The 12,447-nt window shown below is 45.1% G+C and overlaps 1 protein-coding gene across 1 annotated transcript; it reads left to right on the top strand.

Annotated features, from left to right (window-relative positions):
• The first annotated feature begins 63 nt into the window (after positions 1–63).
• LOC140819289 (uncharacterized) lies at positions 64–12,187 on the top strand. Its single transcript, XM_073179295.1, has 10 exons — positions 64–724; positions 8,385–8,960; positions 9,230–9,434; positions 9,731–9,796; positions 9,839–9,915; positions 10,296–10,348; positions 10,476–10,589; positions 10,689–10,847; positions 11,333–11,479; positions 11,633–12,187. The coding sequence occupies exons 1-10, from the start codon at positions 64–66 to the stop codon at positions 12,185–12,187; spliced, it is 2,613 nt and encodes an 870-aa protein (XP_073035396.1).
• The last annotated feature ends 260 nt before the right edge of the window (positions 12,188–12,447 follow it).

Raw genomic sequence — 12,447 nt, 5'->3', positions numbered from 1 at the left:
TGATGATGATGAGTACTGGATTGTAATTGTTAAATGTTATGATTAACAATTTCATTTCCAGTGATGGCAGCTAGAGAACAGGTACATCCACACGAGGAAACAGAAGAGGTTGACAGTGGGTGTGGACAGATGAATCCATTGCCACCTCCTCCTATGGGACAGGCACCTGCAGATCAGCCTTTATTACCTGGTGAGTTGACTTTTGCACAGTTCAACAGTTATTTTCCGTCGAGATTTGATAGTTCTGAGACTGGTGAGCGAGCAGTGGAGTGGATTGGGAGGATAGAGCATATATTTGTGACCGCTCCGTGTGCTAGGTCTGCTTGGTTACGATTGGCTACATTTCAGCTTTCGAGGAATGTACTGTTGTGGTGGCAGACGATTGAGGCCGGATTGAGAGCTCAGGGTCGTACTGTTGATTGGGATGTGTTTCGATCTCATTTTCTTGCTAAATATTTTTCTATAGCAGCCAGACAGAAGAAAGAGAGAGAATTCGAAGATTTGAGACAGGGCAGTATGTCTGTTGCTGAGTACGAGTCTCGGTATTTTGCATTGCTGAAATATGTGCCACATGTTGCTACGAATGTTCATGCTAAGATGAGGCATTTCTTGAGAGGGTTGAAGTTAGAGTTATTTGATCGTGTGCAATCAAATAACCCGGTATCATTTGAGGATGCAGTGACGAGAGCTGAGATGGCTGAGTTGGTTATGCAGGAGTATGGGTGTAGTAGCCCGAATTCCAAATTGGGTAATTAACGGAGTAATGGTGATTAAGAAGGTTTAAGGTGTAATTTTGGCTATGGTCATGATCGGACGGACCGAAGAGGGTTCGGAAGCACCGAAGAGTTCGGACAATCCGAAGTGTAGTTCGGTGAATCCGATCATAGGTGTCAAGTGTTGATCGACACGTCATTTTCCATGCATGTTCGGACGGTCCGAAGTGTATGATCGGAGGATCCGATCATGAGCTGTCAAGAGCCAATGGACACGTAGCGTTCGGACGTTCCGAAGTGTTGTTCGGAGGATCCGAACATGGCCTATAAATAGTGCTCGGATTTCTCATTTGTGACTTGCCAATTCATGATTTTGCCTCATAGTTGAGAGGATTTGGAAGGTTTCTAGGGTTAGTTGTTGGTCGAGCGATAGCCAAGAGCTGCCAGGAGTAGTAGCGTAGCGGCGCCTGAGTTTCAAGGCAATCGACATCAAAGGGCTGTCGACGGACGAAGGTAAACCTTAAACCTTTGGTAGTACTAGGGAGTACTGGTTTTGCTAGTCGAGCATGGTAGTATTGATTGAGTATGCTTTTGATGCGTAGGCTTGTGCTAGACCTGATTAGCGGTGTTGCGTAAGGCTAGGCTTGCTGTGATAGAGGTACGAAAGTACTATCCGAGATATCCTGGTTGAGCATACATTCATATATGTGTTGCATGAGTATTTGCTGCATTGTTATATGTCATATGATGCATGCTATTATGTCACGAGTTATGATGCATATTGCATATCATGTTGAGCCGTATCTCCTTCGAGATAGCCTTTACTGTTGAGCTGTATCTCTTTCGAGATAAGCTATATCTTGGGGCCGCTCAGCCCTGTCTTGTGGACGCATGGACACCGAGAGTACACAGTGGCCGACGGGTCGGGAGGGCTTCGGTGGTCCGGGACATTTTAGGTCCACGTCTGTCTTGTAGTGGATGCAGTGACCCAGAGGTTGGACCGCGCGGCACTATCCACTTGGCGCCTCTAGACTGAGCATTTTGAGATCCTTTGTGATTCCTGTTTCTTGACTACCCTGGTATCATATCATAGCATGTGCATTTCATATAGGTTTGTATACTCATACTTTTGTACTGGGCGTTCTTATCGCTCACGTCCTCGGTTTTGTTTATTCTTGGACACCCCATTCCCACGGGGCAGGCCTCAGGTTGGATGGCTCAGGAGGAGCAGGAGGAGGACGTTGAGTAGCTGGTTGGTTTAGTTTTCAGTGTTTTCCATTTGATTCGATATGGTTGTACTGGATATTTCATTTTGAGTTAGTCTAGACTTCGATTTCGATTGGGTTGTATAACTATTGTTGTTGGCCATATTTCCGCTGTTATCTCTGATTATAATTAATTAGGTTAATTGCATGCTTAGTTTTTGATTAGTAGGTGATTCTGGAACGGGTCACTACATTTATGGTATCAGAGCATGCGTATGATTTTGGGATATAGATTCTGTTTTGGGATTTCCGTTGACCATTTTACCATTTTCCCTATTCTATCTTATAGCGATGGCTGACCATTTTGATGACGGGAGTAGTCAGGGGAGTGTAGGTCGATGGGGTGACCAGGACGATCATAGACGTCATCGTGAGCATCGTCATCGTCGGGATGGTCCTAGGCGTTTCGATATGCATCGTTTCATGCAGATGGGGCCTAAGCCTTTAGTTGGCGGTGAGACTCCCGATGATGCGGAGGATTGGTTAGAGCGCATGGAGAGTTGTTTCCGCGCATTCCAGTGCACCGATGAGCAGAAGATGGAGACCCTTAGTTTTCTTCTCGAGGGCCGTGCTCGCAGGTGGTGGCGATCGACTTCTGCGCCGATAGTTCAGTCGCAGGGTAGAGCGACTTGGGTCGATTTCCGTGCAGCGTTCATGCAGCTGTACTTTCCTCCAGCCCTTCGCCAGGCCAAGACGATTGAGCTCCTGAACCTTAAGCAGGGGAGTATGTCTGTTGATGAGTATCAGCAGAAATTCTTTGAGTTGTTACCCTTCGCTCCTCATATCAGTGGCAGTTCTGAGGCCAAGTATGATCATTTCCTCCAGGGCCTTAATCAGGAGATCTTTGATCGAGTCACTGTCTGTGATAATCCTACTTCTTATGATGGGTTAGTGAACCGGTGTCGCCAGGCAGAGATCAGTCTCCAGCGTGGTAGGGCTATTCTTTCTTCTTCTAGACCTCCGAGTACTTTGAGGCCTCGATCTCAGTCATTCAAGAAATCTGGTTCATCTTCTTCTGGATCTGGATCTCGATCTAGTGGTGTTTTCCGCTTTGGTAAGAAGAAGGAGTCTTGTGCGCATTGTGGGAAGAACCATCCATCGGAGCAATGCCGAGTAGCCGCAGGAGCTTGTTATCAGTGCGGAGAGATGGGGCATATTAAGAAGAATTGTCCTCAGTTGCGAGGTGGAGCAGGATCCGGTTCTGGATCTCAGACGACTGTTCAGCAGAGGAGGCAGGGTCAGGCAGTGGGTAGTTCGAATCTCCGACCTCGTGCCCAAGGTCAGGTTTTTGCGCTGAACCAGGATCAGGCTGCAGATGAGACGGAGAGAGTCATAGCAGGTACTTTTCATTTATGCGGTATTCCTGCTTTTGTTCTTATTGATACAGGAGCCTCTCATTCCTTCATTTCTGCACGATTTGTTAAGCGTCATAGGTTACCCTATGTTTCTCTAGACGTCATTCTTTCTGTTTCTACTCCGATGGGTCATTCGGTGTTAGCGAAGCGTCTAGTGATGGGTTGTCCCTTAGATTTTGAGGGTAACGAGTTGACTGCGAATCTTATGATCCTAGAGATGGAAGATTTTGATTGTATCTTGGGTATAGACTTATTGACTACCTACCGAGCTACTGTGGATTGTTACCAGAAGCTTGTTCAGTTTCGTACGACTGAAAGCTCTAGTTGGTTTTTCTATGGTGAGGGAGCGCGACCTCCGATGCCAGTGGTATCTGCTCTGAAAGCCTGTCGTGCTTTAGAGTCGGGCGGGGAAGGCTACCTCATCTATGCGATTGATTCATCCACAGGTAGTGTTGGTCTAGAGGATATTCCAGTGGTTTGTGAATTTCCTGATGTTTTCCCAGATGAGATTCCTGGTTTTCCTCCGGTTAGAGAGGTGGAATTTGGCATAGATTTAATGCCAGGGACTGCACCGATTTCTCGTGCCCCCTATCGTCTTGCTCCGTCAGAGATGAGAGAGCTGAAGCAGCAATTGCAGGATCTTCTTGATAAGGGTTATATTCGCCCGAGTGTTTCGCCTTGGGGAGCTCCAGTCTTGTTTGTCAAGAAGAAGGATGGATCGATGCGGTTGTGCATTGATTATCGCCAGCTGAATCGGGTGACGATCAAAAACAAGTACCCTTTACCCCGTATTGATGACTTGTTCGATCAGCTTCAGGGTACTTCTGTTTACTCCAAGATCGACTTGCGATCGGGTTATCATCAGATGAGAGTCAGAGATGATGATATTTCCAAGACTGCATTTCGTACTCGTTATGGGCATTACGAGTTTCTAGTTATGCCATTCGGATTGACGAATGCGCCAGCGGTGTTCATGGATCTGATGAACCGAGTCTTCCGAGATTTTCTGGATCAGTTTGTGGTGGTTTTCATTGACGATATCTTGATCTATTCCCACAGTGTGGAAGAGCATGCCCAACACTTGAGGATTGTGTTGCAGATTCTTCGCGAGAAGCAATTGTATGCTAAGCTGAGTAAGTGCGAGTTCTGGATTGATCGTGTGGTATTCCTTGGTCATGTGATTTCCAAGGAAGGAGTTTCTGTGGATCCCAGCAAGATTGAAGCAGTGCTGAATTGGTCACGTCCGACGACGGTGGCTGAGATCCGTAGTTTTCTAGGTCTGGCAGGGTATTATCGTCGCTTCATCGTGAATTTCTCTCAGATAGCCAGACCATTGACGCAACTTACTCGGAGGGATGTTCCATTTGAGTGGTCATCCGAGTGCGAAGATAGTTTCAGAGAGCTTCGTCGACTTCTGACTTCCGCACCTGTTTTGGCGTTACCGTCAGGATCTGATGGTTTCAGTGTTTACACCGATGCCTCCACTCAAGGCTTAGGGTGTGTGTTGACGCAAAACGGTCATGTGATTGCTTATGCTTCCAGACAGCTGAAATCTCACGAGGAGAAGTATCCCACTCATGATCTGGAATTGGCAGCTATTGTGTTTGCGCTGAAGATTTGGCGTCATTATTTGTACGGTGTTCAGTTTGAAATCTTTACTGATCATAAGAGTCTGAAATATCTGTTCACTCAGGCTGAGTTGAACATGAGGCAACGTCGTTGGATGGATTTGCTGAAGGATTATGATTGCGAGATCAAGTACCATCCAGGTTCTGCGAATCTCACAGCTGATGCGCTTAGTCGCAAGGTGAGAGCCTCTGCACTTCAGACTTGTGCTATGACTAGTGCCATCCAGGATAGTTGCTCGTTGGGGTTTAACTTCAAGCATCGGAAAGGTATGGAGAGCATTCGTGTTGCTACCATTTTATCTGAGCCCAATTTGTTCACTCGGATTCGAGAAGCTCAGATGTCTGATCTCAAGACTCAGAGATTAGCTCGGTTAGTTGGTGGTGATAGCAATTTCCATTATCAGTCCAATGGTCTTCTGTGCTTATCTAATCGGGTTGTAGTACCAGAGGATGACACTTTGAGGGACGAGATATTGTCTCAGGCGCATCGAAGCAAGTTAAGTGTTCATCCAGGAAGCAACAAGATGTATAGAGACTTGAGGATGCGGTTTTGGTGTAAAGGGATGAAGCGCAGCGTGTATCAGTTTGTCTCCAAGTGTCTAGTTTGCCAGCAGGTTAAGGCAGAGCACCGTCGACCGGGAGGATTGTTGTTGAACTTACCTATTCCAGAATGGAAGTGGGAGCATATTACGATGGATTTCATTACTCACTTGCCATTATCTTCGAGGAACAGCGATGCTATCTGGGTAGTGGTGGATCGACTCACCAAGTCTGCTCATTTTCTGCCGTATAATCGTGATTTCACTTTCGATCGTATGGCTCGATTGTACATTCAGGAGATTGTACGTTTGCATGGAGTGCCTGTCAGTATTGTTAGTGACAGAGATCCTCGTTTTACCTCACGGTTTTGGGGTAGTTTCCAGTCAGCTTTGGGTACTACACTGAGTCTGAGTACTGCTTATCATCCGGAGACTGACGGTCAATCAGAGAGGACTATCCGTACGCTTGAGGATATGTTGCGAGCCTGTGTTATGGATTTCGGACCCGCTTGGCAGGATCATTTGCCTTTGATTGAGTTCGCGTACAACAACAGCTATCATCGTAGTATTGGTATGGCACCATTTGAGGCGTTGTACGGGCGACGTTGTCGTACTCCATTATTCTGGGATGAAGTCGGGGAACGACAGGTAGAGGGACCGGAGTTAGTCCAGCAGGCTATAGATAAGGTTGCAGTAATCAAGAAGCGGATTAAGACTGCTCAGGATCGACAGGCTAGTTATGCGAACACAAAGCGTCGACCTCTTCATTTTCAGCCAGGTGAGAAGGTGTTTCTCCGAGTTTCGCCTTTTCGCAGGATTTTGAGATTTGGTCTCAAGGGTAAGCTGTCTCCGAGATTTATTGGTCCATTCGAGATACTGGAATGTGTGGGAGAATTAGCTTACAGACTTGCGTTGCCGCCGTACCTATCAAGTATTCATGATGTGTTCCACGTATCCTTGTTGAGACGTTATGTAGCAGATGAGTCGCACATCTTACATCCATCTGAAGTTCAACTTGATACGGATTTGTCTTACGTGGAGCGACCAGTTCAGATTCTAGATCGCAAAGATAAGGTGTTGCGGAATAAGATCATTCCTCTTGTCTTAGTGCAGTGGCAGCGTCGAGGCACTGAAGAAGCCACTTGGGAGTTAGAGAGTCGTATGCGTTCGGAGCATCCAGAGCTCTTTTGAGTTGTGCTTTGTATAAGTTTGTGTTTTCAGTTGTAATCATAGTATCAGTTGTATTCAACAACAATTGAGATGTATTAATGATGTTGTTATTTCGTTTTGTTCATTCTCTAAGCCTGATTTCGAGGACGAAATCTTTTAAGGGGGGGAGAATGTAGTAGCCCGAATTCCAAATTGGGTAATTAACGGAGTAATGGTGATTAAGAAGGTTTAAGGTGTAATTTTGGCTATGGTCATGATCGGACGGACCGAAGAGGGTTCGGAAGCACCGAAGAGTTCGGACGATCCGAAGTGTAGTTCGGTGAATCCGATCATAGGTGTCAAGTGTTGATCGACACGTCATTTTCCATGCATGTTCGGACGGTCCGAAGTGTATGATCGGAGGATCCGATCATGAGCTGTCAAGAGCCAATGGACACGTAGCGTTCGGACGTTCCGAAGTGTTGTTCGGAGGATCCGAACATGGCCTATAAATAGTGCTCGGATTTCTCATTTGTGACTTGCCAATTCATGATTTTGCCTCATAGTTGAGAGGATTTGGAAGGTTTCTAGGGTTAGTTGTTGGTCGAGCGATAGCCAAGAGCTGCCAGGAGTAGTAGCGTAGCGGCGCCTGAGTTTCAAGGCAATCGACATCAAAGGGCTGTCGACGGACGAAGGTAAACCTAAACCTTTGGTAGTACTAGGGAGTACTGGTTTTGCTAGTCGAGCATGGTAGTATTGATTGAGTATGCTTTTGATGCGTAGGCTTGTGCTAGACCTGATTAGCGGTGTTGCGTAAGGCTAGGCTTGCTGTGATAGAGGTACGAAAGTACTATCCGAGATATCCTGGTTGAGCATACATTCATATATGTGTTGCATGAGTATTTGCTGCATTGTTATATGTCATATGATGCATGCTATTATGTCACGAGTTATGATGCATATTGCATATCATGTTGAGCCGTATCTCCTTCGAGATAGCCTTTACTGTTGAGCTGTATCTCTTTCGAGATAAGCTATATCTTGGGGCCGCTCAGCCCTGTCTTGTGGACGCATGGACACCGAGAGTACACAGTGGCCGACGGGTCGGGAGGGCTTCGGTGGTCCGGGACATTTTAGGTCCACGTCTGTCTTGTAGTGGATGCAGTGACCCAGAGGTTGGACCGCGCGGCACTATCCACTTGGCGCCTCTAGACTGAGCATTTTGAGATCCTTTGTGATTCCTGTTTCTTGACTACCCTGGTATCATATCATAGCATGTGCATTTCATATAGGTTTGTATACTCATACTTTTGTACTGGGCGTTCTTATCGCTCACGTCCTCGGTTTTGTTTATTCTTGGACACCCCATTCCCACGGGGCAGGCCTCAGGTTGGATGGCTCAGGAGGAGCAGGAGGAGGACGTTGAGTAGCTGGTTGGTTTAGTTTTCAGTGTTTTCCATTTGATTCGATATGGTTGTACTGGATATTTCATTTTGAGTTAGTCTAGACTTCGATTTCGATTGGGTTGTATAACTATTGTTGTTGGCCATATTTCCGCTGTTATCTCTGATTATAATTAATTAGGTTAATTGCATGCTTAGTTTTTGATTAGTAGGTGATTCTGGAACGGGTCACTACAATGGGGCTCAGGAACGATTATCAGAGCCGACTAGGGAGTCATTACGACCACAGGGACAATCTTTTAAATATCATAAGGGTTCATCTTCTTCTTCAGCATTATCCGGGAAGCGTCGATTTGATTCACGACGTGTTGAGAGTCGTGGGAGCAGTTCTCAGTCTGTTCAGGGGCAGAGAGGAGAGTCCAGAGCAGTGAAATGTTTTCGTTGTGGGGGACCTCATCTGATCAGAGATTGTACACAGACCGAGATCACCTGTTTTGAGTGTGGCGGTGTTGGTCATCTGGCGAGACAGTGTTCTAGTCGTGAGGGACAGCGAGAGCCTAGGAGTTCTAGAGGTAGATCCTCAGAGAGAGGAGCGCGACAGCCTCAACAGTTTACACCACGACCTTCTGGAGGACAGCCACGTATGCAGGGAGCTGGTCCGCCTCAGGCACATGTGTATGCTTTGACACAAGAGCAGGCAGAGGAGGCCCGAGAGGAGATGATAGCGGGTAAGTGTTATTTGTGTTCTTATCCTGCTTATATTCTTATTGATACTGGTGCCTCGCATACATTTATATCGAAGAGGTTTGTGGTTGAGCATCATATGCACTCGTCTCCATTGTCTATGCCTCTTTCTGTTTCGACACCTTCTGGAGTTGATATATCAGTTGTATCTATGATATCAGATGGTATTATTTCTTATGAGGGCTATGAGCTGAGATCTGATATGATTATTCTAGAGATGACTGATTTTGATTGTATTGTGGGAATTAATGTGCTGAGGAGATATTGTGCGACAGTTGATTGTTATCAGCGGGTGGTATATTTTTATACAGATGAGAAAGAGCGTTGGACACTTTATGGGAGGGTTCTCGTCCCCGTGTTCCGTTGGTATCTGCCATCCGGATGTCTCGGTTATTGGAGCATGGGCATGAGGGTTATCTTATTTATGCTGTAGATGTGACAGAGAAGAAGAAAGAGGTGGGAATAGAGGACATACCTATAGTTGCTGAGTTTGCCGATGTATTTCTTGATGAGATTCCAGGCTTCCCACAAGCTCGTGAGGTGGAGTTTGGGATCGAGTTGATGCCAGGTACTTCCCCTATTTCTCGTACTCCTTACAGAATGGCACCAGCAGAGTTGAGAGAGTTGAAAGCCCAGTTGTAGGACTTGCTGGACAAGGGATACATTCGCCATAGTGTATCGCCTTGGGGGGCACCAGTCTTATTTGTGAGAAAGAAAGACGGAACGATACGGCTTTGTATTGACTATCGACAGCTGAATAAGGTAACGATTAAGAATAAATATCCCCTCCCTCGTATTGATGATTTGTTTGATCAGTTACAGGGATTGATTTGAGGTCAGGATATCATCAGATATGAGTTAGAGAGGAGGATATTCAGAAGACAGCATTCAGGACCAGATATGGGCATTATGAGTTTTTAGTTATGCCGTTTAGGTTGACGAATGCTCCAGCTGTGTTCATGAGTTTGATGAATAGGGTATTTCAGCCTTATCTCGACCGGTTTGTTATTGTGTTCATTGATGAAATATTGATATATTCCAGGAGTGAGGCTGAGCATGCAGGGCACTTGCGTTCAGTGTTACAGGTGTTGCAAGATAGACAGTTGTATGCCAAACTCAGTAAGTGTGAGTTTTGGTTGGATCGAGTGGTCTTCTTGGGTCATGTTATATCGAGAGATGGGATTTCTGTTGATCCAACGAAGGTCGAAGCAGTGTTACAGTGGTCTGCACCTACATCTGTACCAGAGATCCGTAGTTTCTTGGGTTTAGCAGGTTATTATCGTCGATTTATCGAGGGATTTTCAAAGATTGCTAGGCCTTTGACACAGTTGACTCAGAAAGGTGTGCGATTTCAGTGGTCTGAAGCATGTGAGAGGAGTTTTCAGGAGTTGAAGCACCGACTGACGACTGCACCGGTGTTATCAATTCCTACAGAAAATGAGAGGTTTGTTGTTTATACTGATGCATCATTACATGGTTTGGGATGTGTTTTGATGCAGGATCGACATGTTGTGGCATATGCCTCGAGACAGCTGAAACCACACGAAACAAGGTACCCTGTGCATGACTTGGAGTTGGAAACCATTATCTTTGCCTTGAAAATATGGCGACACTATTTATATGGTACCTCGTTTACGATTTATACTGATCATAAGAGCTTGAGATTTCTGTTTACACAGACAGAGTTGAATATGAGACAGAGACGGTGGCTAGATTTGCTAATGGATTATGATTGTGAGATTGAATATCATCCTGGTCGAGCCAATCTTAAAACTGATGCACTGAGTCGTAAAGTGAGTTGTACGGCAGAGGATGTGGGTCGCTTATCAGCTATGATGATGTCTTGTTGTTCCTTGGGATATGATTTTGATATCTCGACGACTCCTATCCAGGTATCTACCATATTAGCTGAACCTGATATATATGGTTGTATTCGTGATGCACAGATGACAGATGAGAGAGTTCAGCGATGGAAGGAGTTGGTTTATCAAAAACAAGATATTCGTTTTAGAGTCGCTGATGATGGCAGTTTGAGGATGAATGATAGATGGGTAGTTCCTGATATATCTAAGTTGTGTCAGGGTCTGTTGCGGCGTGCACATTGTAGTCGATATTCTATCCACCCTGGTGGCAAGAAGATGTATAAGGATCTACGCTCTCAGTTTTGGTGGAAGGGAATGAAACGTGATGTGATTGATTTTGTACGTCGATGTCTCAATTGTCAACAAATCAAAGCTGAGAGGAGAAGGCCAGGAGGTGAGTTGAGGAGTTTAGAAGTACCGACTTGGAAATGGGAGCACATATCGATGGATTTTGTTACTCATTTGCCAAGAAGTACTGGACTATTGATGCTATTTGGGTGACTGTTGATCGATTGATGAAAGTTGCACATTTTATACCCTATAGCATGAGTAGTACGTACTTGACGATGGCACAGTTGTATATACGAGAGATTGTACAACTGCATGGGATTCCAGTGTCTATTATATCTGATAGAGATCCTCGATTTACTTCTCATTTTTGGGAAGGATTGCAGATTGCGATGGGGACAGAGTTGAGATTGATTACAGCTTATCATCCTCAGACATATGGTCAGACTGAGCGTACTATTCAGGCGATGGAGGATATGTTGTGTGCTTATGTTATGGATTTTAAATCTGCTTGGCAGTCATCTATTCCATTGGTAGAGTTTGCGTATAACAATAGTTATCAGAGTAGTATTCAGATGGCTCCATTCGAGACATTGTATGGGAGACGTTGTAGATCTCCGTTATACTGGGATGATGTTGATCGAGCTGCAGTCACAGATCCTGATATGATTCATGAGATGTAACAGAAAGTAAAGTTGATACAGCAGCGATTGAAAGCAGCTCAAGACAGACAGGCCTCCTATGCAAATAAAAGACGAAGACCCTTGGAGTTTCAGCAGGGCGATCGAGTATTTTTGAAAGTGTCTCCTTTTTGTGGCACAGTGCGATTTGGTATGAAAGGAAAGTTGGCACCGAGGTATGTTGGCCCGTATGAGATATTGCAGCGAGTAGGCACTTTGGCTTACCGATTGGCTCTACCTCCATCTTTATCTGGTATTCATGATGTATTTCATGTGTCGATGTTGCGGAAGTATGAGCCGGATCCTTCACATGTATTGGATATTTCTGAGGTTCAGTTAGATTCTGATGTGTCTTATGTTGAGAGACCAGTTTGTATTTTGGATCAATCTGAACGGAAGCTTCGTAATAAGCTTATACCGATGGTGAAGGTTCAGTGGGAGCATAGAGGTGTCGAAGAGGCCACTTGGGAGACAGAGCGGCATATGAGGGAGCTCTACCCCTACTTATTCTGTTGGTATGACGTATCTTTATTTATGCATGTTATTACTGTTGTTGATTAATTTCGGGGTCGAAATTCATTTAAGGGGGGTAGAAATGTAATGCCTGAAGTAAATATCACAAGTTGTTGATTTAGTAATGTGAGATTACTAAATAATTAATGATTTTAAAGAATGAAATATGACATATCTTGGTCATATGAAGTCCAAATGATTTGAAATTTGGATATAACGTAGAAAACTCAAAGATATACAAGTTTCATGTTTTGAGTTTTGGGAAATTTGGTCGTTTGACTGGTCCAAAGAGATATACCAGTTTTAAA

The sequence above is a fragment of the Primulina eburnea genome, chromosome 18 (assembly GCF_022965805.1).
Source record: "Primulina eburnea isolate SZY01 chromosome 18, ASM2296580v1, whole genome shotgun sequence".
NCBI classification, from domain to species: domain Eukaryota; kingdom Viridiplantae; phylum Streptophyta; class Magnoliopsida; order Lamiales; family Gesneriaceae; genus Primulina; species Primulina eburnea.
The sequence above is the reverse complement of the archived record's forward strand: the minus strand, read 5'-3'. Positions and strand labels throughout refer to the sequence as shown.

Coding starts and splice junctions, on each gene's coding strand:
- LOC140819289 (XM_073179295.1), top strand. CDS start 64: ATGGCAGCTAGAGAACAGGTACATCCACACGAGGAAACAGAAGAGGTT. Junction 725..8,384: donor GGTTATGCAGGAGTATGGGT/GTAGTAGCCCGA, acceptor CTTCTTCTTCAG/CATTATCCGGGAAGCGTCGA. Junction 10,349..10,475: donor CTGAAACCACACGAAACAAG/GTACCCTGTGCA, acceptor CTGTTTACACAG/ACAGAGTTGAATATGAGACA.